Source organism: Abramis brama (assembly GCF_963993115.1).
Source record: "Abramis brama genome assembly, chromosome: 5".
In the NCBI taxonomy this organism is placed as follows: Eukaryota; Metazoa; Chordata; class Actinopteri; order Cypriniformes; family Leuciscidae; genus Abramis; species Abramis brama.
Window position 1 is genome coordinate 21,276,866 of NC_139967.1, and position 26,310 is coordinate 21,303,175.

Consider the following 26,310-nt stretch of genomic DNA (forward strand, 5'->3'; position numbering starts at 1 on the left):
CAAATGTAATTACCATTGTTAATAGATGGCAACAGGTGATGTTCGTACTTGGAGCTGTTCACGGACTCTGAATTATGCATTTCTATGGCAACACTATCAATGACGAAATGAATCTGCAGCAGTCAGGTGGTACAAAGTCAGAGCTCTTGTTATACGTTCATTATTATTGAAATTTTATAGTATGCTTTGAGGCTTGCTATTGCTAACATGTCAGAAATTGCCTAACTCTTTAAACCCAGAACTAGTGGAGAGTTTTACTGGAGAGGCTATACAGGAGAGATTGGATTTCTCAGAACAGGTCAATTTGACAGATTTTCAACTACCAAAAAAGCTATTGAACATTTGCACCATTATTACAGAGAAGTTGTGACATTTTGTAAAATGCAATACAATTCACAATTTCTTAATTCTCTTGAACCTTTTTTTAACTGAGAAAAGTAGAAAAAAGAAAAGTTTTGTTTGTGAAAAGATTCAGGGAATTCAGAGAAATCTCAGTCTGTGTTGAGCAAGGCAGGATACCTCTGTTAAATGTGCCCTTCGAGCCCTCAGATGGCATTGCATGAGAGACCATCATGCTACTGTGTTAAATACAGCCACATGTGCTCAGGAATACTACTTTAGAAAAACATTTTCACTTAACAGTCTGCCGTTGAATCAAGAAATGCCACTTGAATCTCTCTTATGCAAAGAGAAAGCTATTCATCAGTTCAGATGGTCTAGAAGACAGTGGAAATGTGTGCTGTGGTCTGATGAGTCCATGTTTCAGCTTGTTTTTGGGAAAAACAGACATCAAGTTCTCAGTCCCAAAGACGAAAGGGACCAACCAGACTTTCATCAGCGACAGGTGCAAAAGCAAACATCTGTCCTGGTATTGGGGTGCATCAGTGCAAGCGTTATGGGTGACTTGCATTTGTGTGAAGGCATCACTGTGTTATTATAGCCCTTGTGACAACTTACTGTAAGATAAATAGCACAACTAGACTAGTCCCCATTTTCACAATATATGCAAACTGTGGTGTTTTTTATTATTATTATTGAAAGGCGTTTAAAGTCCCTGACAGTAAGTTTGCTGGTCTGCTGATGTGGTCTTGCAACATGCACTTACCTTGTCTAGAGTCATTTCATTGATCTATCTCTCATCATGCATCTTTCTCAAAGAGTCTGTTTTCAAGTCACTGGATACTGCAAAACATTACAGAGAGAGTGTAGTAGCACTTTATTTTACAGTCCTGTTTCACATGAACACACTGTACTTATTGTAATGACACTAACTAGGTAGGTACTAACCCTGAACCTACCCCCAAGCCTACTCAGCACTTTTGTGGGTAAGTACACTGTACATTGAAAGTTCACGTACAATAAAGAGCAACCGAGAGTGTGAGAGAAAAGTTTGACAGCTTTGTGTTTCAATATTGACACAAGTGCGCCCTCTGCTGCATCACAGAGGCATAATGTGGAAAATGTGGTTAAAGATAGAAGACTAGATATCTCGGGTTTCTCAGAATCTTTTTAGTCGTCAAGTGGTCACAAAATATCAGATACTGAGATTTTGTATGTTTCCCATTCATTGCAACACATATTGACGTATTGACATATGACTGTATGATAAAATCATGAACATGAAAAAGGTGCAGTTTTAAAAGGTGCATTATAACAAGGGGACATACAAAACACTATGAATATTTCTAATATTCTATGAATATAGGAATTCTGAAAATCGTATTTTTTTTGTATTTATTTTCATTTTTATTGTTAGGCGGTAATGGGTAGAATGGAATTTTCGCTTCGCGAATAGAACGAACCAGTGCAATATGTTGCTGCCATGTGCCTCGACGGCTTCCGTCAGTTGCGTTGTCAACAGGACCAAAACAGAAAACACCAGCAGCGACAGCAGCACACGGGAGCTTTACTTCTGATCAGTTCGTTGGCCATCAGCTGACACCTCACCTGTCCGGCTGCATTAACCCTGCCACGTCTTAGTTAACAGCAGGTAAACGGAATGCACGCGATGTTTTTATTTGGATATACGGCGACTGTTTAAAAGCGCGAGAACAGTCGGTGCTCATCGGCAGTTTAAAACTGAACGAAACTGACAGGGGGAAATGCGGTGATGCGCCCAGCTATGCCCTGCGCTCGTCTTCCCCATATATATTCCCCGATATGTGCTGTTAGTTGAGTATTTTATATAGGATGGGATGAATTAAGTACAGTTGCGTTTATATGCAGCGTTTAGTGTTATTATTACAGGCGGTCAAGAGCCTATTTTTCCCAGTTAAAGGAAACTGGGCAGCTCTTGTGCCTGGAGCCACTCCTGTCCCGTTAGATCGCCATCAAAACATTCAGCACACTGATGTGCTATCTGTCAGAGCTAATAAGGTCTTTATAATGTTCAGACTGTAATAATGGAGGCCGTGTGTATTTACGCCAGTTTATCAGGCTCCATATTTGGCTGTTTTATAGACTGGTTTTCTGTTTTTGTGCTTTAGTTTGGGCAGCACCAGCTGGTCCATGTTAGCAGCTTATGCTAGTAGATTATCCTGACATATTCACCAACCTAAATGAGATAACAAACCATCCGACCATTAATGAACACTATGAGCGATCACTATGAGAGAGTGAAGATTGAGCTCCAGCAGATGAAGGCGGTGGAAAGCGAGGCCGCGGCCGACGAAGAGCAGCTGTCCCCGGCCTCAGTGTCTTCAGTCCCCGCTGACGCCTCCTTCGCGGCTCGGAGAGACATCTCCAGAAGTAGCATCAATGGGAGAAGTCGGAGTAAAAGTAGGAGCAAAGCTGACGGTCATGAGAGACAGGTGAACGGCAAACTAATGTCAGATCTGGCGCCACAGAAGTCAGACTATTCACAGGAGAAAGGACAGAGCCGTGCGAGCAACGAGCAAAACATTAAAGGTACGTTAAAGCTTTTAAAGGGCAAAACGGCGGCAAACGGTCACGTTGAGTCATGCCAGAGACATACGGAAGGGAAATGTGAGCACCATGGCAAAGAGGACGGGAGCAAGGTGGCCAAAAAGAGGAGAGCTGTGACGGTGGACACCTCCAAAGCGAAGACGTCGCTCGAAGCGCTGAAAATGAGCATCAGACAGCTGAAGTGGAAAGAGGTGAGAGCACCCCTATATTCTGACACCTGACAAACTTTGACTTATTTACTTTTCATCCCGATTTTATAGCATGCCAACCGTTGATAAGGGAATTCTTGGATTTGGGTTTTAAAAAATTAATTATTTATTCCATTCATTTTAAAGTAGCCTGGCTTGACTTAGCAGATTTTAAAGGGGACATATCATGAAAATCAGACTTTTTCCGTGTTTAAGTGCATAATCAGGTCCCCGGTGCATCTAGTAGGCCTACCAACCCAGAAAATGTGAAAAGTGACAACCTTTGTAGAAAAGGTTTTGGTAAATTGGAAAAGTAACTTTGTTTTGGTAAGCCTTTCTCTGCAAGCATGTCAAAAAATAGGCCGATCAGATTTCGCTCCCCTTCTGACATAGGAAGGGGATCTTATTATAAAATTATTACTCCCCTGTTGAAGTCAGTACCTGATTGCCTAATACTAACCCCACCCCTAATCCTAACCCCTCCCCCATAACTAATCCTAAACCTACCAATACTAGGGGGGTAATAATTTGGCGGGGGTCGAAATTCGGCACAACACCGCCATTTGGCTTTTGCAAGCGACAACAGTGTAACCAGTTCTAACGCAATGGCAAAAGTTCGAGCAAAGCATGCCATCTCTCACTCAGGCTTCAAGTTCATCCTTGTGGTATTTTGACTAACAAATGTCACACAGGTGTCTTATAAAGACCTCAGGGAACACAACTGTGTCAACTTGTGTAAAAGTTAAACATGACGGTACATGCAAGTCGATGAGATGAATCAATGTAACTCCACAACAACTACATAAATGTATCCACTAACCATTCAGAAACGTCCAAGTGCAGTCTAAAAACTGCAACCTCTTCCTAAGTCTCTCCGTAAGGCTGCACTCCGCTACTGGTTATTTCTGAGATTTTGGATGAGTGAGATTATTTGCATGTTTTGTTTTGTTACTGAATTTCCAAATGATTACCCCCCTCGTTGAAGTCAGTACCTGATTGCCTAATCCTAACCCCTCCCCCACAACTAATCCTAAACCTACCAATACTAGGGGGGGTAATAATTTGGCGGGGGTCAGAATTCGGCACAACACCTGTTTATCCGAAGCTCGTGTAAAGGTTCGGCTCTCTTCTGAGCGGAGGCGGGGAGCAGCAGCTCATTTGCATTCAAAGGGACACACAAAAACGGCACATTTTTGCTCACACCCAAAAAGGGGCAAATTTGACAAGCTATTAATAAATGATCTGGGCGGTATTTTGAGCTGAAATTTCACAGACACATTCTGGTGACACCATTGATTTATATTACATCTTGTGAAAAGGGGCATAATATGTCACCTTTAAACTATCAATCGATATAGAGCTGTTCAGTTTGTAGTCATAAAACCCGGAAACAATTACTACTTTTGAACCAGTTGTTGGTTCCCTGAGGAATTTCCTTCCTGGGGTTTTAAACATCAGTTTTTGATTTATCAGTAAAATAAGGTCTGTCTTTAACATTATTTGAAGAGACTTTCACGTTTTGTTCTAGAACATACATTATACAACAACTTTTTAATAATAATAATAATAATAATAATAATAATAAAAACCTCACCCAATTTAAAAATTCTTAAAGTTTTAGGTCTGACTGTGTAATTTATGCTGAATAATTTGTTTTTATGATTGTTAGAACAAAACGTCAGGTTAAGAAATGTGTACTATCTTAAAATTGTATTTTGCAGGCTTGGTTAAAAGTTATGGAAATGTTATGAATTCCATTACTACATTACTATAACGAATGTATATTTTATATGAAATAGTTATGTTTTTTAATCTAAAATATTTAATTGTCTTGGTATTTCTTTCAAAACTCGTTAGACAAAGTGATTTCTAATATGAGTACTTCTGAATGCATCAGTCAAAAGTCAAACCAGTTCACACATTTATTTGATTGATTCCTTAGCAAATCAGTCTATATTGGTCAGAAAGTGTAAGAACCAGTGGATGCAACACTACCTGTACAGAAGCTTAACTGCTGCAATATAAAACTAGTATCAGTTTTAATCCTACAGTTATCCCTGATGTCACATAAGCTCACCCCTCAGACCTTTAATAGACTTACTGCAGGAAGTATAGTAGATCTTTCATTTGCCCTTCTTTAATCAAATGATGACCTACAAGGCTGAAATACACTAAACAACTTTTGCATAGATTGGGTAGTGTATGATGGCCACAGACTAATCTAGTTGGTAAAAATGTTTAATATTTTGAGCCAATTTTAAAACACATGTTGCTTAATTTGCTATGTGTCTTCTAGCAACATGGTGCATGTTTCTGTATAATTTTGTTGTGTTTGGAACGACTTATAAGACTAGTAGTGTGTGATCTTCAGTCTTTTAATGTATGATGCCAGTTTTTCTCTGTAACCGTTTTCAAAGTCTGCAATTGTATGATGCCTAGTGTTTGGAGCCTCTTCAGTCGTGTAGTGTATTCCAGTCTATCTCTGAAAGATCTCACTGTTCCAAATATTTCAAAGGTAAACAATTCTGCTTGGAATTGCAATACTTTTTAATGTATCTGTTATTCTGTGTTACATAATATTATTACATATATTCTAGATGAATCCATTGGACGTATCTGCACCTTTTTTTTTAGGCTCCCACAATGTAAACAAACACTTACTCATGGCCTGTAGGCTTAATATTTCAACAGACATTACCAGTTTTTAACCTTGTCCTTCCACACCATTTGAAGAACACCCATATATGGTTACACTTGACCGTTTGTGTGAAGTCACTCTGCATTAAAAAAAGAAATGCTCATAAATACATTGATAAACTGACAAACTATACTATGCATGACGTTCTGTGTGGTGCACAACACCTGGCAGGCTGGAGGTAGTGAACGGTCCTGCTGAATGAATGTCTACACCCCATTCTACTCAACTACACTGAAACATTATGAGCCTTTGTAATTCAAAGCTGCCTTGTTAAAGGTCGGTTTCAAGTTTAAGCGTATCCATTATACCTTTTATCCTATCTGCTACAACAAAGGCTGATTCAAGGGCAGGAGGAGTTCCCAGCTGCAGTTTTGAAAAGTTTTGAAGACTATCATTTCTTGAAGTTATTTAGAAACGTATAGATCCAAAGATCAATTGTGGCAGTGAGAGACTAAGTATGATATAAACTGTAAGTGGTTGAGTAACCCTAAACCAAACCCTAATCGTAACTCTATAGTAAGTACATGTAGTTAATTAATATTACTCACTCAGTACTTATTTGAGTGAGTACAATATAACCAAGTCACCTTAAAATAAAGTGTAACCGAAACACTCGCGTGCGTTATGTCTCTGATAGACAGCATGTTGAAGCCGCTCAGGCCGGCATTTTCACCCTCTTCTCGAAAAGCGATGACTCATTCAAAACATCTGGTAGGTAGTTTGGGTTTTCCTGGAAAAATGCAGATCCTGTTGTAAATAATAGTGAAAAATCCCTTTTTAAAACAGTTGTTCTATTATTAAGCATTTTGACTTAGTAACTGGTAGTGTTTTAAATATCATAAAGGGTGATATTTTGATAGCATACTTTTAGACAATCTACCAACTTTGCAATTACATGTTAACCAACTGTCATTAGAGTATTAGTATACTGAGGGTATAGGATTAGTAGAATAAGTTGACATCTTGAAAGTACTTATAGTAAAGTTACTTACAGTTGAATGCATGTATATGTATGATATATGTGTCTTCGGTGTCACATGATCCTTCAGAAATCATTCTAATATGCTGATATCTATCTATCTATCTATCTATCTATCTATCTATCTATCTATCTATCTATCTATCTATCTATCTATCTATCTATCTATTATAAGATGGAAATAAAACTTTAAAACTACCTTAGTGAGGAATAAGGAAAGTGCTTTTCGAAAGGACAGTTCTGACTCATGAAATGCATTGATGATATAGTGTATAGGTTGAATTTAATTTTTTTTTTCTCCAAGTTTGGAAGATTTTGGCACACAAGTTTTATTCTCATTGTTTCGTGACAGTTTCACGTGTCTTTTACCTGCTAAATTCCAAGTAACTTAATTTAGTTAAGGCTAAAGGTGATTGGATTGAAAAGGCATGTCCCCATTTCCTGACCTGCTCCACTGCAACTCTGACAGAGCGTTAGAGTCTTTGCTATACATCATGATGCATCAAACAGATTTATCAAATAAAGCTAACATGCTAATATTTTGACTCAAATTGAATGAGCAATGACAGAATGTTTTATTTTTGGGTGAAATTCTGAAATCAGTCTGAATAAAGAAAATTTAGAACTAGCCATTAGTGCAGTCAGTACACTAACAATAAGTGCTGGTGGTCACTAAATCTGACAGATGTGTATATCAATATTTATCCAAAGCAGGTAGATCTAGTTGAACTGCCCAGTTCAGTTTTACCCTGCCTCAATATTTATTAAAACATAATGCAAGAAGTAAAAAATAAAATAAAATTGTGTTTCAAGAGGGAAAAAAAATGGAGACCATTTTCGTTTATGCCAGTTTCATGCAGTGATCTATCAAAGTCACACATGTGGGCATTAGTGCTGCACAAAACTGCTGTACTTCAGATTAAAGCAACTGGAGCGAGTAAAGGTCAAATAATGAACTGATCTCTATATTTGAATGAGAGCTGATATTGACAGAGATACACTTATTACAACACACTATATTAAAGGCACAGCTAAATGTGATGTTTATTATGATGGGTTTATGTGAAGATAAAACTTTTATTTTAAAATAAAAGTTATTCTAATATTTTAGCCTGTTAAATGCTAAAATGATGGCTTTCAATTAAACTGTTAAATGGCTATAATTACTCATTTCATCCCAAGAAATTGAGAAAAATCCCTTTTAATAGAGACATCAGTAGCAGCATTCAGTGATATGGCCTTCATAGTTAGTAAACATATGCCATTAAACAAATTAACATCTTTATGTTGTTTTTATATTAATGTAAAGAGATTAATTTAAGAGATTCAGTGTGAAAATATGTATAACAATATGAAATATGTGATTAATGACAGAAAAATATATAGTTGCAGCACTAGTGGGGACATTTTCACAACTGTATACCTGTAAACCTGTGGGAACTCCTAATCTGATCACAGATTTCAGGTTTCCTCTGTGCACATTCAGGTGACCAATATAGGAACACCTCCTCACACTCCATTAGCCTGTTAAACAGTGACATGATCCTCCCAGAATACACCTCAAGACACGTAACCTAGCCTAAACTAAGCACACTACCTGCATCCTGATTAGTGCCCTTGATAACCTGCATCATGCTCCGCACACACTGTAGCCTAGTCACATATACAGGGTCTCAGAAACGTGATCGGCGTAAAGGCCCGTTCACACCATGGACGAAAAAAATCAAAAAATCGTTCTCAATATTAAAGAATAGCTGAGTTCACATCACAGCTATAATGATAACAGCACAGAGAAACGTTATCATTGGAATCACTTTCAGAACAATTTTATCCAGCTGATGAATGATAAAAACATTAATAGCCAATCAGAATCAATCCTGCAACAATGAACTGGAGAATTTAAAGTGACAGACAAGCACATGCTTAGAATAAACAGACTGATATCGTCCGCTGGTGTGGACGCTAATATAGTTATCTTTATAGTTATCGTTCTTGGTGTGAACGGGCCTTAATGAACCAAAATCTGCATCAGTGGTCTGTATGACCACATGAGATACAATGCATTTTCACTTTAGCTGTAAATTAATGATGGCACATATATAAACAATGCCTCTGTAACTGACACTGTTGCTGTTGTAGAAGTATAACTGTTCCTACAATTCATGTAGAGTGTAGCAGCCCTCAGCCATAATGTATACACTGTAAGTAGGATAGAGTTGTTTACTAAAATAATTATTGAAAAAAGACTCCTGCAGAAGTGAGCTGTTGTTATTTTGGTACAGTTAGCCGTAAACGTATTGTTTTTTTGTATCCTTGTCAAAAGTAGTGTATGACATGTTTATTGTGTTGTGATTGATAGTTCTCCTCCTGTACTTTGCCTCAATTCTCTTCTTTTTTTTGATCCTGCAGTTTCCGATAGGTAGGCGGACAGCCTGTGATATCTACTGGCACGGTGTCTCGTTTCATGATAATGAGAACATCGTCTCTGGGCAAGTCAACAAATTCCCAGGTAAACTTAACTAAAAGTAGGTCTTTAGAGATCTTGTCATAGTCGAAACATCATCTCTCGTAAGTCAAGACTTTCCCCTCCAGCGATTTAAAAAAAAGTTGCTAGCCAGTGCCAGCATTTTTGAGAATTTTCACAAAACTTTCATAGCCCCCAGAATATTTTGTTGTATGAATATATGAACATGCAATATGTTAAAAGAAAGAACCGAGCCTCTGCTTAAAAAAAACAACAACAACAAAAAACAAACTATTTAGATATTCTAGGTTCATGCATTCTTTTTTTTTATCAACACTTGAATGTGGGTAAGTTTCATAAAAAACAACATTTTGAACAAAAAGAAAATCGCGGACTACAACGTGCATAAGCAATGATTTTATTGCTTGTTTCTGCTCCTTTTTTTTTGCCTGTGTTTTGATCAGGAGATTCTGTACTCTTTCAGAAGATGTGTAATAGCGCCCTCTACCGTATAATAGTGAAAACACGGAAAGCCGGAAAATTCCGTCAATGGTGGGGAAACGGTGTCTTATAAATGACGGTAAGTTCCGTCAATAGTGGGGAAAGAGTTAATGAAGACACTACTATTAGCAATTGGGACTGTTTCATTCATTTTTTTCTTATTCCCACTCTGATAATATCTTAAAATTATAAGAAAATTATAAGAATTTAAATGATGATGGGATCGGCTATTAAAGGTCATTCAATCATAATTTTAAAACCAGAATGGTATTTGCTTTCAAAATGGTTAATGGCAGGTGGTGCTATGCTGTACTTTTTGCTGCACAATTATCTATTTGAGCTAAAAATTAAACTGAAAAATTAAACTGAACTGACTAAAAAAATAAAAGGAAATAAAATGATTAATTTAAACACAAGGATTAGTTCTGCCAGAAATAAAGGAAACGTGCAGTGTGGTGTTAGAGTAGAGAACATAGGGAAATCAGCAACAGTGCACATTATATTTTTCTACATGTTGTTTTAGACTAATTTAGTTTTTAGCTTTTAGGCTCACTCAGATGTGGGATATTTTCATTGGTTATTACAAGCAGGTATCATATTGTTCCTTACCATGGCAACTGCTCATGTGCTTGCTTTAAACACGCTTCTCGTCTATGAAAATGATTACCATATTATACCGTGACAAAATAATTCAACCGTGAATATCTAAATAATAGCTTTGGTCATTTAACCTGGCAAGCAGGAGATTTTCAACATTAAACAATCTCTTTAAAGCATTAAGGATGAGGCTGTTGTAAATAAAGATCAAAACAAATGATTGAAAAACTGTTTCAATGTCATGAACTGATATAACAAAGTATGTATATATATATATATATATATATATATATATATATATATATAAAACTAAAACATTGGATCACAGAGTTGAGTGATCTGACCTGTTTGTGTGGTTGACGTGATATTTCAGTAAGGTCGACACAAGCAACAGACAGATTTACTGTCCTGTGGTTCTGATTCCTGTGGAAATAAATATGCCGTTTCAAAGATCAGTGTTTATCTGCTTCCTTAACTGTAATTACTAAAACGGAAACTAAGTATATAAATAAACCAAAAATATGAAATATATTAAAAACAAAACAGAAATGTGTTCATTAATAAAAAACAGTACTAGCTTTTGTCAGACACATTTACTTTGAAATAAAGTTAGTAAGTAATTTTGTGCTTACTTTTAGAGGCAGGTTCTCAATCATATGTTGAGTATTGATCACTGGACTGTTCTAGTTTTCAGCAGTGGAGTCATTAAGGAGTCTCAGGGGCTGCTGACTCATGGGTTGGATGTAATATGGCTGTTTTCATAGCTGTATTGACAGTTGCTTTCACACAGACAGCATGTCCAAGCTGTGTGCCAGTGTGTGTGCTATGAAGCCATTGAAATCAAATGAACAAGTGATTTAATGAAACTGCTGGGAAACAGGGAAATCTTTTTGAGAGAATAATGTCCCAGTAGGGCCATAGAATGATGGGGAACTGCATCCGTTCTCTGACCTTTGTGCAGTTTCTCTTAGACTTCACTCTGTTTTCTCATCAACTGTCCTGTTCGGTCAGCAGGAATGATAGAGATGCTGCGGAAGATAAACCTGAGTCGTGCCGTGCGGACCATGCAAGAGCTGTTCCCGGAGGAGTACAACTTCTACCCACGCTCCTGGATACTGCCCGAGGAATACCAGCTCTTCTCCACACAGGTACAAGCTCAATGAAATGGAGTAACAAACTCATGCAACTTGATTAGGACATGGTATTAGAAGTCAATAAAGAGGACATTTACACGAGCCACATCTTCTTCTTACTAGATACCCAGTCAAAGTGTCTTCTATTAGCTGTCGTCCCCTCAGTGGTGTATCTGTAGGTAGATTGCCGTGGTAGTGATTGGTCAGGACAGAATCACAGTAAAACCAGGTTAAGCAGTTTAGTGGCCACTGGCCAGCAACGACTAATTGTGAATGACAAGTTTGTTACAGGATCTTATAGTTACAGGATTTGCATCTTCAATCCCCTTCTGCATGTCACGGTTAGCTGTGTGCTTTATTTGTTCAGATGAGCTGCTTAAAGGGGATTTTCTCTTACACTGTCCGTTTAAATCAATTTAGTTTTTACTCTTTATTTCTCTTTTTGAGATAAATTATTAGTTGTTTATATTTATTATTACATGTACATGCATATTTTGTTTTGAGCTTGAGTGAGGCAAGACTTTAGAAATTAGAAAAGCTGCAGAGGGCAGCAAAGATCTGCGGGAGGTTCTTCAAAAAGGGAGAGCAAAATATTTGCTGATGCTTGCTGTCTGAAGAAAACCATTGCATTAGTTGGAAATATGAGGGTAGTTTACTAACCATAATGCTATTAGTGGACAGTCACGAGCGCTCACTGCCTTTAAAAAAGTATTACCTTTTTAGCAGAACAGTTGGATCAATATTGTTTTACATTATTGTTTATAATCTTGAAATGTTGTGTTCTCATTCAGAGCACCTTAACTGGAGAATGCTAAATACTGTTCATGTTAACCATTTCAGACCCTCACATTAGTAAGGCAATGATTTTTATTTATAGTTTTCTCGAAATAACTTGCATGAAATCTGTGTATATATAGCTATTCAAAATAGTTAAAAAATAAAATGATTAATAATGTTAAATTAAATGATCACTTTTGGTTGATTATAATTAAGGACAGAATTTAGAGTAGAAATAAGGGTTAATTCTTTGCTGTGATGGCAATAGGCTTCTTTGATTTTTGCAAGCATATTTGAAAAATAAATTACTGTGCACCTTCTACTTTTGTCCTCTCTTTTTTTTTTTTTTTTTTTTAAGATTCGTCTCCTGAAGGATAACGATTCAACCCTCAAACCCACTTTCATCGTCAAACCGGACAGCGGATCCCAGGGCGACGGCATCTACCTCATCCGTGACCCTGCTGACCTTCGGGCTATCTCAGGTTCTCAGATCAAACAAGCCGTTGTTCAAGAATATATACAGAAGCCCCTGCTCATCGATAAGTTGAAGTTTGATATCCGCCTCTATGTTCTGGTCCGCTCGTTGGAGCCTTTAGAGATCTACATTGCTAAAGAGGGTCTGTCCAGGTTCTGCACAGAACCCTACCAAGAACCCAGCCAGAAGAACCTCAGTCATGTTTTTATGCACCTTACCAACTATTCCCTTAATGTGCACAGCGGGAACTTTGTCCACTCCGACAGCTGCAGCACGGGCAGTAAACGCACCTTCTCTAGTGTCCTCTATCGCATAGCATCTAAAGGAGTGGACATCAAGAAGGTCTGGTCAGACATTATTGCTTTGGTTATCAAGACAGTAATTGCACTTGTGCCTGAACTGAAGGTGTATTACCAGGCAGATATACCGCCTGGAAAACCAGGACCGACATGTTTCCAGGTATATTTGCAATGAATTCTTTTGTGTTTGTGATGCGGTTTGCATTTAGGTGTCCTACATATAGGTCATTCAAATGCGAAAAATGAGCACACACCCGTATGCTGTTAACTTTGTTTTTCCTTCAGCAGGCGACCCCTAATCCTCTGCAAATCGCTGGTTTTCGAAGTCATTAAAATCTAAATAACAGAAGATGATGTGTCCCAATTTTAGATCCTGGGCTTTGATATCCTGCTGATGAAGAACTTGAAGCCTGTTTTACTAGAGGTCAATGCCAATCCCAGCATGAGGATTGAACACGAGCAGGAGGTGAGGGTGCAGATGTTCTTCGTGATGCTTTATAAACAGTACTGTGGCAGAACTGTTGTAAAGATTATAGTATATATCATCATGGTACATGTCCAAAAAACCCCCCAAAAAAACATGGTATATACTACTGTTATAAAATCTGGGGCCAGTAAGATTTTTTGTTCAAGAAATTAATACTTCTATTTAGCAAGGATGAATTAAACTGATCAGTAGTGACAGAAAAGACAATAAATAAACAAATTCTGTTCTTTTGAATTCTTTCATTCATCAAAGTATCCTGTAAAAAAAAGAAATACATATCATGGTTTTCACAAAAACAATCAGCACAACTGTTTTCAATATTGATGTTATGAAAATGAATATGAAATGTTTCTTGAGCATCAAATCAGCATATTAGAATGATTTCTGAAGGATCATGTGACACTGAAGACGAGTAATGGCTGCCGAATATTCAGTACTATTTTTTTCTGTATGCTTGATCAAATAAATGCAGCCTTGCTTAGCGCAAGACTAACCAACCAACTAAAACTAAAACATTAGTTTTTGACTAAAAACATTGAAGGCTCTTACTAACCCCCAACAAACATTGACTGCACTTTTGTTTACAGACTGAGGATGTAAACATGAGTTGGTTAGTATGCTGATTATTGACGCCAGACTGTATGTTACAGGTGTCACCTGGTGTGTATGAATATGTCCCGAGTCCAGTAGATGAGGAGGTGAAAGTGGGTGTGATCAGAGACACGCTGCGGCTCATGGACCCCGCTCAGAGGAAACAACACGTAACGTGAGTCATAGGCTTTAAGACTTTTTGGGTCAGTTGATGGTGCAGTGTGTATCTGTGTGCGCAAACTGCGCATGCCAACCAGTGCATGTTGTCATCCTCGTGGAGCTGAAATAATGGCTTGTTGAGCTGCAGTCATAAGCCTTTCAGATGGGAAAATTAAATTCAGGAAATCCTCTGATGGAATTTAACACTTGTGTGGCCACTCTTCCTCTCTCTCTCAGTCATGGAAATGCGGATGTCCTCGTGCCCCATGAGCGGGATTGTGTCTCATGCATTCATCCTTTTATTGTAGCTCATTGTACACGGCCACACTTAGTGAAAAGTGTAGACACTTCTACACTTTAGTGTCTGGGCCTGGGGGGAAATAAAAGTCAGGCTGCCATTGTTTCCGAGGAAAGTGTGGAGTCAGCTCAGAGTTTTATTGAGACGTGAGAGTGGAAAAGACTCTGTGTGCACATTTCTGTTTAATATCTGCTAATTTAGCCTTTAGATGTGCATTTTTTATGATCTTGCACAGTTGTCTGGTTTGTGGTGTTTAATCATGCTTTTCTTTCTCTCTGTTTTCAGTTCTTGATTAATGAATAAGTCTTATAATACTTGAATTATTCTTACTCAAAACTGCCAAGTATGTGTGTGTGTATATGTGTATATATATATGTATTGACATGTTCACATTTGTTCTGGAAGATAAAATTTTCACTCATTATCCTGTACTATTGGTTCTTAATTGTTTCCTTCTCAATCACAGTCTTCACTCTTCAGTCTCATTCTTCAGAAATCATTCTAATATGCTGATTTTGTGCTCAAGAAATGTTTCTTATTATCACAGATGAAAACTGTTCTGCTGCTTATTATTTTTGTGGTAGCCGTGATACTTTTTTGATGAAAAGAGTTTAAAAGTATAGCATTTATTTTAAACAGAAATCTTTTGTAACATTAACCATCTTAACTGTCACTCATTCAATTTATTGCGTCCTTGCTGAGTAAAAGTATTTTCTTTAAAGAGAAAAAAAAAAATCGTATTGACCCCTAATCTTTTAACAGTTGTGTTTCTTATTTACACCTAAAGGCTGCATATTAGTAACTAAATGATACACGCTTATATTTAATATTTTAACTAATCCGGTGACAGCTGTTGTACAATTTTTGTTTGAAAGTATACAATGGCTATGATTGTTAATGTCCAGCTTTGGATGATTTAGGGATTCAAGAGTGCGCAAACTTGTGATTTTGGTAATTTGTTTGATTTCATTTATTTTGTCTTGTGAAACATTTACATAGGGTATGTTATGCAGATTCTCCTGGGCAGCAGTAAATAAAGAAAAATAATAGTTGTTCTTATTTAAAAAAAAAAAGAAAAATAAGAATTGCTAAAAGTCTTCCAAACTCTGTAAGGGGTATGAAACCCTTAGAAGAAAAACAAAAAAAACGTACTCACTAAGGGCGCTTTCACACTAGCACTTTTGGTGCGCACCCGGGTTCGAATGACGTCAGAGTCCGGTTCGTTTGGATGATGTGAACGCTGTCTTCCGAACTCGGGTGCGCACCCGCAAACCGTACTCGAGTCCGCTTAAAAAGGGTCGTCTGGGGTACGGTTCATGTGAACTCCAGTACGGTTCGCTGCTGATATGAACGCAATCGTACCAAATCGCGGAAGTGAACCGCTATTGATGACGTATAATGTGGTGAGTGCGTGTGTGTATACACTTACCTTGACGAAAAGCGGGATTGACGCACCGCAAGCAGAGAGATGATTTCTGGCTGCCTCCGGGCGGACAGCCCGCTGTCTTTGGAACGATTTTAGTACTTTTGCGGCAGACAGACACAAATGTGTTTCTCTTTCTGTATCTTTTCTTTGAAAACAAAACCAAAGGTTCAAAAAAAGAAGAACAAATGTGAAGCGAGCAATTCTATCCATTTTGACGCCTTTTCATTCATAGCAGTTAGCCTACCAAGCAACACTTTCGCACCAGCTGCGACTGGATGACGCAAGCGTACCGCAGTTCGGATACAAATAATATAATGTGAACACAGTCCATCGGGGACAGGGGGAGGGGGGAGCAATCGAACTTGGGTTCGGAAAACAGGCAATCGAACCAAGTGTGAAAGGGCCCTAAAACTTTTTTTCCTGCAGACTTCTAGTTCTTACAAGGAGTATATTAGTGTGTCATAAATACATTTACATAAATAAATAAACAGTCTCCCCTGTAGGAATGTCTCTTATGGTCGAGCAAACAAACTCATATTGGCACAAAAGATTGAATGAATAAAATAAATCAAGGACACTCAGAGAGAAAGTTCTTCATGCTCAGTCACAATCTCTTTCATCTTATAACCTTATTCAGGTCAACCAGAAATAACAAACCTTCAGTGCCGGTCTGAATCTACACGCCGTGATCACAAACTCTCCTGATTCGCTTCCTTTGATGCTTTTTGAAGCTATGCTGTCCTGAGTACGATTGTCACGGCTAATGCTGACAAGTAGACAGTCACTAAGGCTTTACGAAGCCTTCACTAGTGTTGTATAATGACAGTCTATTCCTCGCAGGGCTCTCAGTTATATTTGTGCTGTTCCTCTAGTGCTGTCGATCATGTGTCTTGTTGGACCAGTGTATCTTGCGCATTTTCAGAGGCTTCTGTGGGAAATTAGCTCAGATGACCCTGAGGCGATTCAATGTTTATACTGTGTCATGTATGAATATGTTAGACATACAGTATCTAATGAGATTATATTAAAAGTCAAACCATTTTTTTGGCTGTTATAGAGCCTCCGGCAGTCACAGAGACAGGTGTGATATCTTCCAGGAAACATTTCAGGTTCAGGACAAGTTAAGCTCAGTCGACAGCATTTGTGGCATGTTTATTACCAAAAAATAAAGGAAGTGCTTCTATAAAATTATAAGCTTCAAAGAATAAAAAAGCATACCATGGTACATGGTACACATAGTAATTTTTAAAGTTTTTTTTGTCAGTGGATTTTACTAATAAAAATTCTCCTTAACATTTTGAAGAACATGTTGAAATGATTTATGTTGATTGTATTAAGTTTGTGGAGCAGAACAAACCCCTCAGATGGTGAAGATGGTGTATGTGCGTGCTAAAGGTTGTATGTGAGAGAGAAGACTCTTCCTGTCTTCAAGTAAACCTATTAAGTGTGTTAGTTAAGTCATGTCAGTGTCATTAGCACTTTTACCTTAAGTCTCGAGCCACAACCTTCAGGTCAGAAGCCATGGAAGTGCATCTACTGAGTTACTTACACCAGTGCTGAAATGCAGTCATCTACACACAACAAACTGTTTTTGGTTCCTCGGCCATCTGGGCTCAGTGCACGTACGAGAGGACTGCAGTTCGCTCCGTTGGTTTTGTGATTGTTAAATAATTGTTTTTCATTATGTTGTCCTGGGGTAAGTGAGAGCGAAAGAGGGGTTTAATGAGAGGAAATTGTAAAGCTTGTGGTTTGTGATGCTATTCACTGAGGATTTCTGTTTTTTTTTTTTTTCTTAGTTCTTTTGGTTTGAAATTCTCCATTCTCCTACTTGACAGATTTTCTTTGTTTATGCATTATGCTGTTATCACAAAATCTTGTTTAGCTGTTTCTACCTGTTAGCTCATCTACCATCTTAAATGTGACAAAATATAAAAAGCGACAGGAAGAGAGAGAGAGTAACTTAGTACAATATATATTTTATTGCATAGGACACCAGTTAAAATGGTTAAAGTTTGCGTGGTTATAAAGTTGTCAGTTTTACATTATAGTTTTCAGTATACAGTTTTACTAGTATAGTTTTTGTAAATAGTATTTTATATTTCTTTTTTTGAATGCTTTATTAATTTTTCTGTTACTTGTAGAAAATATATAAATTTATATAATAAAATATGTAAAAAAAAAATTGTATATATGTATATATATATATGTGTATGTGTATATATATATACAGTGAGGAAAATAAGTATTTGAACACCCTGCTATTTTGCAAGTTCTCCCACTTGGAAATCATGGAGGGGTCTACTGTTGGAGCAAAAAAGGTCCACTGTTGGAGCAATCATTAGAAAATGGAAGAAGCTAAACATGACTGTCAATCTCCCTTGGACTGGGGCTCCATGCAAGATCTCACCTTGTGGAGTCTCAATGATCCTAAGAAAGGTGAGAAATCAGCCCAGAACTACACGGGAGGAGCTGGTCAATGACCTGAAAAGAGCTGGGACCACCGTTTCCAAGGTTACTGTTGGTAATGCACTTAAGACGTCATGGTTTGAAATCATGCATGGCACGGAAGGTTCCCCTGCTTAAACCAGCACGTCAAGGCCCGTCTTAAGTTTGCCAATGACCATTTGGATGATCCAGAGGAGTCATGGGAGAAAGTCATGTGGTCAGATGAGACCAAAATAGAACTTTTTGGTCATAATTCCACTAAACGTGTTTGGAGGAAGAAGAATGATGAGTACCATCCCAAGAACACCATCCCTACTGTGAAGCATGGGGGTGGTAGCATCATGCTTTGGGGGTGTTTTTCTGAACATGGGACAGGGCGACTGCACTGTATTAAGGAGAGGATGACCGGGGCCATGTATTGCGAGATTTTGGGGAACAACCTCCTTCCCTCAGTTAGAGCATTGAAGATGGGTCAAGGCTGGGTCTTCCAACATGACAATGACCCGAAGCACACAGCCAGGATAACCAAGGAGTGGCTCTGTAAGAAGCATATCAAGGTTCTGGCGTGGCCTAGCCAGTCTCCAGACCTAAACCCAACAGAGAATCTTTGGAGGGAGCTCAAACTCCGTGTTTCTCAGTGACAGCCCAGAAACCTGACTGATCTAGAGAAGATCTGTGTGGAGGAGTGGGCCAAAATCCCTCCTGCAGTGTGTGCAAACCTGGTGAAAAACTACAGGAAACGTTTGACCTCTGTAATTGCAAACAAAGGCTACTGTACCAAATATTAACATTGATTTTCTCAGGTGTTCAAATACTTATTTGCAGATGTATCATACAAATAAATAGTTAAAAAAATCATACATTGTGATTTCTGGATTTTTTTTTTTTAGATTATGTCTCTCACAGTGGACATGCACCTACGATGACAATTTCAGACCCCTCCATGATTTCTAAGTGGGAGAACTTGCAAAATAGCAGGGTGTTCAAATACTTATTTTCCTCACTGTATGTATATGTATATATATGTATATGTATGTATATGTATATATATATATGTATATATTACCTATTACCTTATTACCTATCTTTTACTTACCTATTACTTATCCCTGGTGGTGAGGGAAAGAGATGTAGATTAGGATGACTCTGAGGTGAGACTTTCGTCTCAATAGTGCACGAGGGGGAGTTCAAATGTTAATTTCCAGAGAGGTCCTTTTTCCTCTCAGGGTCTGCTTGCTCTTCAACCAGACTGTCCGGCATCTCCTAATTTCTCAATTTTTACACACATACATATTTTATATATATATATTTTGTAGCCGGGCTTGGGGAAAAAGGAGAGAAAACATGCAAGTTGTTAAACCCAGAGGGTGCGCTTTATTTCTTGTGCAAAAGTGAGGATTGAAGGAGTATTGGTGCTCTTGTGCTTCTGTTGTGAGAGTGCTGGAGAAAGTGGAGTGAAGACTGCAAACTTCAGCCAGACAGCAGGGAGTTAGCTTGACCAGCAGAGAGTTCTATCAAGGCTTCTAGGTTCCTTCTCATTAATCACTCTCTGTAAGAGAAAAGGGTAAACAGACGTTAGTGAATGTCTGGGAGAGCATAAACTCTACTGGCCTTTCTTCACTGGTGTTTATATGGCCCCAGTGATGAGTTGGTCGATGGCCGTCAGGTGTGTGCGTTGATTGCTGGTCAGCTGCTCTGTATGTGTTGCCTGGGGCAACTGATGTCAGGATGAAGGGAGATCGCTGTCAGGTGTGTGTTGCCAGGGGCGACTGATGTTGGAACGATGGTAGTCCGCCACAAAATATATATATATATACATATATATACACCGCTGCTTCCTCAATTTAGAGATTCAATGTTGCTGGTCTACACAAAGGATTTTGTGTGTGTGTTGAGTTTAACCTTTGTTTCTGTGCCAACAGGTTAAACACAGGGGGCGGTTCACCAGAAGATGCCATTGCTGTGGAGACAGGAAGTGATGAGAAAGAAAGCTTGATGGATTCTCTTCCAACTTTGTGTTTAAAACAAGTCTTCCCCAAATACACCAAGCAGTTTAATAACTTGCGGGTCGTGGAACGCATTGCTGCCATTTTCCTGCGCTTCCTTGGTGTCAAAGGAACCATGAGACTGGGGCCGACCGGTTTCCGAACCTTCATCAGGCAAGTCATTAGTTCCTGTAGCTCGACTGTTAGAGGATGGCAGTAGCAAAGGTTTAAACCTTCAAAGCAACATCTGTCAAATGAAGACGATTACGTTGATTGACACGATTCTGCCTCCATAGAGCCTGTCAGAATAAGGCAACATTGAAGTGTCACGTACCACATTAATCGAGTGTCTCCTTTAGGAACTGCAAGCTGAGTAACAGCAGCTTCTCGATGGCTTCAGTGGACATCCTGTACATCGACATCACGCGCCGCTGGGCTGGAATGCTCCCCGACTCCAGAGAAGCAGGCAAGCAGCCCACCGATCACGATGCAATTTACAACACATCTTCACTCCCAAGGCTGACACACAATCAAAAAGCTGTTAAACAGCCTCCAATAAAAGACACATTTGCAACCATTCATCATAGCGCATTTCCCCTCACATGCAGTCATAAATGAGATCGTCAGGGGAGATAATTGACAAATAAATTCACTTCTTCGTTCATTTGCCCAGTACTTGTAAATTGGAAAAATACATGGCCAATCAACTAATGCCACATAACCAAATTTTCAAGCTCTGCCTCAATCTTTCATATTTTAATTTCTTTAATGTTTTTTTTTTCTTTCACTTTGAAAAGATACTTTGGTAAATGGGAACATTTTGTGTGTGCGTGTGTGTGTGTGTGCCAAAGCTAATGTGCCCACAAGTCATTTCTGCTTTTAAATGAGCACTGGTAATATTCCTTGTGATGGTGCATTAGGTTAGGTCATGCTAGCATCGTTTTCTTGGAGGAACGTATGAAATGAATAATGCATGCCAGGCCTTGCTTCTCCTAATCAAAAGAGAGAATGAATATATACTTGAGTCTCTGTGCTCCTAAATGGCCAGAGTGGAATGACGTGAGCTGAATTCCGGAGCATTTCGGAAGGTTGCACTGAATTTGGTCATTAGCGCCTTGCAGTTGGGAATCAACACACACACACTCATAGAAGACAAACTGTGTGGTGAGAGGAAAGTAATAACTGGTGGATAAGGTTGATATTTATAAATAATAGAAGTAGCTGTTTAAAAGCGGAGGTGGGTCAGACTGTTTATCCCCGAGGAGGAAAGGGAGAGATAGCGCTGCCGTGAACTTCATTAATAGTAATACATTTACTGTTGAGGAATGCTGACTGGACACTTGGACAGAATACTTAAAAGGAAGGATTTATCGGTCTTTGAGTTCCCCTCTTCACTCCTATCCATCCCAGAGCTCAGCCTGCTTCGTTTGACAGGATAATGCTGAGTTCTTTAAGCGCTCCTTCATTAGTCTGCTTAATGAAACCCATTTTCTCCTTCTGGGAAACAGCATTGCTTTATTAATTGTCGCCATCCATTCTCAATGTACACATATTTCTGACCAGCACAGCATGTAGCCTCTGTTTTATTTCTAAATGTATTTCACGGCTCCATCATGTCCGCAGCGAGGGCTCATTAACGCTCAGTATATGTAGTCAGACAAGAGATCCGCATCCATCTTCAGGCTCAAACCCCCTAAGGGTTCCCGAGAACCTGAATATTTGTGATAACAGCAAGTGGCTTTCCATTGAAATGTGCAGAGAAAATTTCACGGCTCTCTTTCTTCATGTTTAAAATGTTCAAAGTTTCTCTGTTTAGACGAAAGCCGTCTGTATTTTTCTCCCTCGACTCTCAGGCTCAGATGTGACCTTGAGAATTCACTGCTGATGATTTGCGCTTGCAGATGAAGTGTTGTTTTTTTTTTTGCAGGAACATAAATATAGATTGAGTTTTCATCAGCATGGAGACACATCTGAAACCCCATACACTAAATAATACACAGATGAAGTTTATTATAATTAATAAACAAGCAGAAGGGAAAATCTGCCATATGTACACTTCTGATTAAAGCCTCTTACTTGGAAATAATGTCACTAATGGCTTTTCTCAAATCTTTCATTCTCCTGTCAGTATACTATTTAAATGACAAATTACATGTATTGTCCTGTTTGGTTTGTATAGATTATTTGGCAACACTTTATTTTACAGGGTCATTGTTACATGTGTGGGCGACGAAGTTCTATGAGCCAATATCAAAGTTGGCACGAATGCATGGTATTGATCTTATTGCAAATGATTCATCCATGCATGTTTCATTTTTTACTTTTTTTTGACCATGTCATTTTTAATCAAACTGTCCTAACTGTCATAAGAGGAACAGTTTCTTCCCACAGGCTTTTTCCCTCTTGTGCAGTACCCCACTTTTTTGTGCAATATCCTTGTAAATTAATTGAATCCTATTTATTCATATTATTATTCACAATACTGTAAATATATCTGTAAATGTTTATTCTGACTAAACCTATCTGTCTTTTTGACTTCGACAGTAAACCAACACATGATTGTATATTTTAACTAAGGAAGCGATTTGTTCATTTTGAGCATCTAATAAAAAGTAAGCTCTCTCTCTCTCTTTCTCTCTTTCAGGAATGTGTCTTCAGGCATTTATTGAGGCCTTCTTCTACATGGCAGCGCGCAGGTTCAAGGCTGTACCCCTGCGGGAGCAGGTGCTCTTGTTGCTGGAGGTGTGTGAGGGGGCTCTCGAGGGGCAGAGCCACAGTGAGAAGCCACGGCCACACCGGTCACAACCGACTCAGTCATCAGCGCCAACCACGTTCAGCTCCCCAGCACTGACACGCCGACACCATCTACGGCAACAGCCCATGCAACTCGCTGCTAAAGCAAACGCAGAGAACTGACAATCTCACACATACAAACAGTTCCATGTCTTCTGAGGAATGTCCAGAGGGCAATGCCATGTGCTTTTGAATAAATAAACAAGAATAATGAACCCAATATCATAAAGTATAGAAGCCAGGATAGATTCACTCTCTGTGCAATAGCTCAAGTTGAATTGTTTATACACAGCTCAGATAAAGATATTTCTTTCACCACACTACACAGAACAAATTTAACAGAATACATCCATGTGTGTGTTCTGATGCCAGTACACTAACACTCAGGCACTTGTTTCAGTGCTAAATGTGTGGACAGCGTGTGTGTGAGCATGTGACTTGTGCCACGATGCTCCTATATGCTTACCTTCAGGCAATGTGGGTAGTGTTTGTGTGAATCAATCACTGCAGGGATAACAAAGCATCCTTGTGAAAATATCCCAGGGATTCAGTTTCTTAAAGGGAAGGGATGCTGTCGTAACACCACTTCACTTCAGAAAAGCAGCTAATTATCTCAAATGGCCACCTTTAACTAGGCAGAACAACACGGTGGCCTTTCGTTAGGGAATGTTGTTAACACCAGGCATGGCACCAAGTGCACTCAAAGTTTACGAAGTTGTGTTTTATTTATACCCATAGAGATTTTATTATTTATTGTTTTTCATTTAAGTAATTTACTGTAGCTTTACTGAACTGCATGTAGAAATGATGATAGAAGGGAAAAAAGGGGGTTGCTGTGGTTTAATGCAAGTGGACATCTCACAGGATTAGCACATATTTACACAGATCATTTAATATCACATTGCAGCTGCTGGAATCTACATATACACATTAGGCTTGACTGAGATGCACTTTTTATGGTCATGAATAAACATTGCATTTCAAACAATACACTGTATGGTTTCATTCTACTTCTTCAGTTGTCCTCAGTGTATGCACACACACACTCTTTCCAAAGTTTTGTCTTATTGATGAAAAGAACATTAAAAACAACAGCATTTATTTGAAATCGAAAGCTCCATATATATATATTTATTACTAACCCAATAGTTGGCTTATGTAACGTCATACTTTGGGTTGAGAAAAACCATCAGTAGGAAACAAACCACATTTTATGATTTTGTTGCATTATGCTTGTCAAGTGAATGATTCAGTAATGAAGACAACAAAGCAGGGATATGAAATAACTAAATAAAACTTTAATTATTCTAGTTGCAAATGTACATAAATTGCACAGCCACAATTGTACAGTTCTTAACATGGACAAATTTCTCTGTACATTATTATTCTTGTCATTGTCCTAAAACAAGGCAAGGGTCCAGCCAATACTTTACTTTAAACATACTTACAAAAATCTTTTCTACAAGGATTATAAAACATACAACATATTTTAGGTACTCATTTATAGATTTTATATATTTTCTCTTTATATCATTTATTTCACATAGCTACTATTTCACATTGACTGCTTGAAAAAAAACAAAAACAAAAAAAAAAACGATGCGCAAATAGTTTTACTTGCAAAACTTTCCTAAACTTTGAGAACTGAACTGAAGCCAGATAAAGACACATCTGATGAAAAGAACTAAGACGACAGCAAAAAACTTTTTTTATTTAATTTTCTAAAGAACTATTTTTTGACTCCCTAGTAGCGTCCCATGTGGATGAAAATAGACATAATGACTCTGCAAAACCTCAGACCTCATTAAAAGCAGAACATGAACAAACGGAGAAGTTGACAGCCGCGCCTATGAGAGAAAACTTGTGAAAAATAAATATTGGTTCCCTTTTGTGCAACAACACGAGCCCCAAGCCGAGTTTAAAAGTTGATCAAATGCATTTTAAATGACCCTAGACACTGATCTGCCTTATTTAGACAGTGCTGAAGCATTTAGTGCATGCAAAACTACTTTACCAGGGCATCAAAAGAGCATGTGATTGGTTGAGATATCTAACACAGTCCAATTGTTAATCTCATGACATTTACACTGTATGTGCACGTTTGTTTGAGTTGAAGGATTTAGCGTTTGGCTACAATGCTACGAATGATAATGCTACAAATAAAACTAGTGACAAATCAGAGCTTCCCTGGATTAATAATAACAATGAGCACCTTGAGTTTGCTACATGTTCATGGAGCGAAGTAAACCCAGGTGGACACGACAAAGGGGAAAAGTGCATAGTCTTCAAAGCATTTGAGAAGCTGGGGCGACAGATGCGCTTTGTGCTTGTTAGATTGTTGCCTCTCAATCTGATCTCACATTTCAGACACAAATCAACCAATGTAACGCCGTCATTCACTCTAGAGTAACCGTGAACGTTGCTTTATATATATATATATATATATATATATATATATATATATATATATATATATATATATATATATATAATATTAATCTATTCCCATAATCACAGAGCTCATATCCATAGACATTTTCCCTTAAAAATAAAATCTCTATCTTACATGTCCCATGACAGGTTGTCTTAATATGTTTCTGTATATTTTTGTGTCTAACTTCCTCAAAGACCAACAAGTTAAAGGAAAACAGCAGCTCCATGCTGCACCTCAGTGCCGAACATGATAAATGCAGAATAGCTCTCACATACATTATTAAATACAAAAATATACAAACTCTAAATGCTCGAAATGAAAGTGTGCAGCAATTTGGACCGATGAGGCAACACATAAAAATAAACACACGTACAAAAGAGTTAAAAAGGATTAAAAAAAGGAGAAACAAGAAAAACCAATGAAGAGAAATTCAAAAACTCAAAGCAAAACTCTCCCAAACAATGTAGGAAGAAAACACGAGATTAAACAAGGCAGTTTTCCAAACTTCAAACTAAAATTGTGGTCTACTGTAGTGTCCAAAACATTCGCTCTGCTCCATCCGAGCAGTTTGTGCTAATTCAAAATCTTGGCATATCTAAAAATGGACCCAAAATGACACTTGTTATGTTTGTTACAAACATTGTTGAAACATTTTT

The 26,310-nt window shown here is 38.2% G+C and overlaps 1 protein-coding gene across 2 annotated transcripts; it reads left to right on the plus strand.

The window, feature by feature from the left end:
• The first annotated feature begins 1,850 nt into the window (after nucleotides 1-1,850).
• On the plus strand, nucleotides 1,851-24,210 carry ttll11 (tubulin tyrosine ligase-like family, member 11). 2 transcript variants are annotated; one of them, XM_084115372.1, is made up of 9 exons: nucleotides 1,851-3,116; nucleotides 9,200-9,299; nucleotides 11,367-11,500; nucleotides 12,621-13,196; nucleotides 13,407-13,502; nucleotides 14,174-14,289; nucleotides 20,365-20,601; nucleotides 20,787-20,893; nucleotides 23,072-24,210. In XM_084115372.1, the coding sequence occupies exons 1-9, from the start codon at nucleotides 2,586-2,588 to the stop codon at nucleotides 23,341-23,343; spliced, it is 2,169 nt and encodes a 722-aa protein (XP_083971498.1). In that variant the 5' UTR covers nucleotides 1,851-2,585; the 3' UTR covers nucleotides 23,344-24,210. The 2 variants fall into 2 exon arrangements, with proteins under 2 accessions (XP_083971498.1, XP_083971499.1); XM_084115373.1 differs by lacking the exons at nucleotides 1,851-3,116; nucleotides 9,200-9,299 and adding an exon at nucleotides 9,755-9,834.
• Nucleotides 24,211-26,310: the final 2,100 nt, after the last annotated feature.

Bases quoted from the DNA above. Each gene is read 5' to 3' on its own strand.
- ttll11 (XM_084115372.1), top strand. From the start codon at position 2,586: ATGAACACTATGAGCGATCACTATGAGAGAGTGAAGATTGAGCTCCAG. The intron at 9,300-11,366 runs GTAAACTTAACT...TTCGGTCAGCAG, and splicing joins GCAAGTCAACAAATTCCCAG to GAATGATAGAGATGCTGCGG. The intron at 13,197-13,406 runs GTATATTTGCAA...TCCCAATTTTAG, and splicing joins CAGGACCGACATGTTTCCAG to ATCCTGGGCTTTGATATCCT.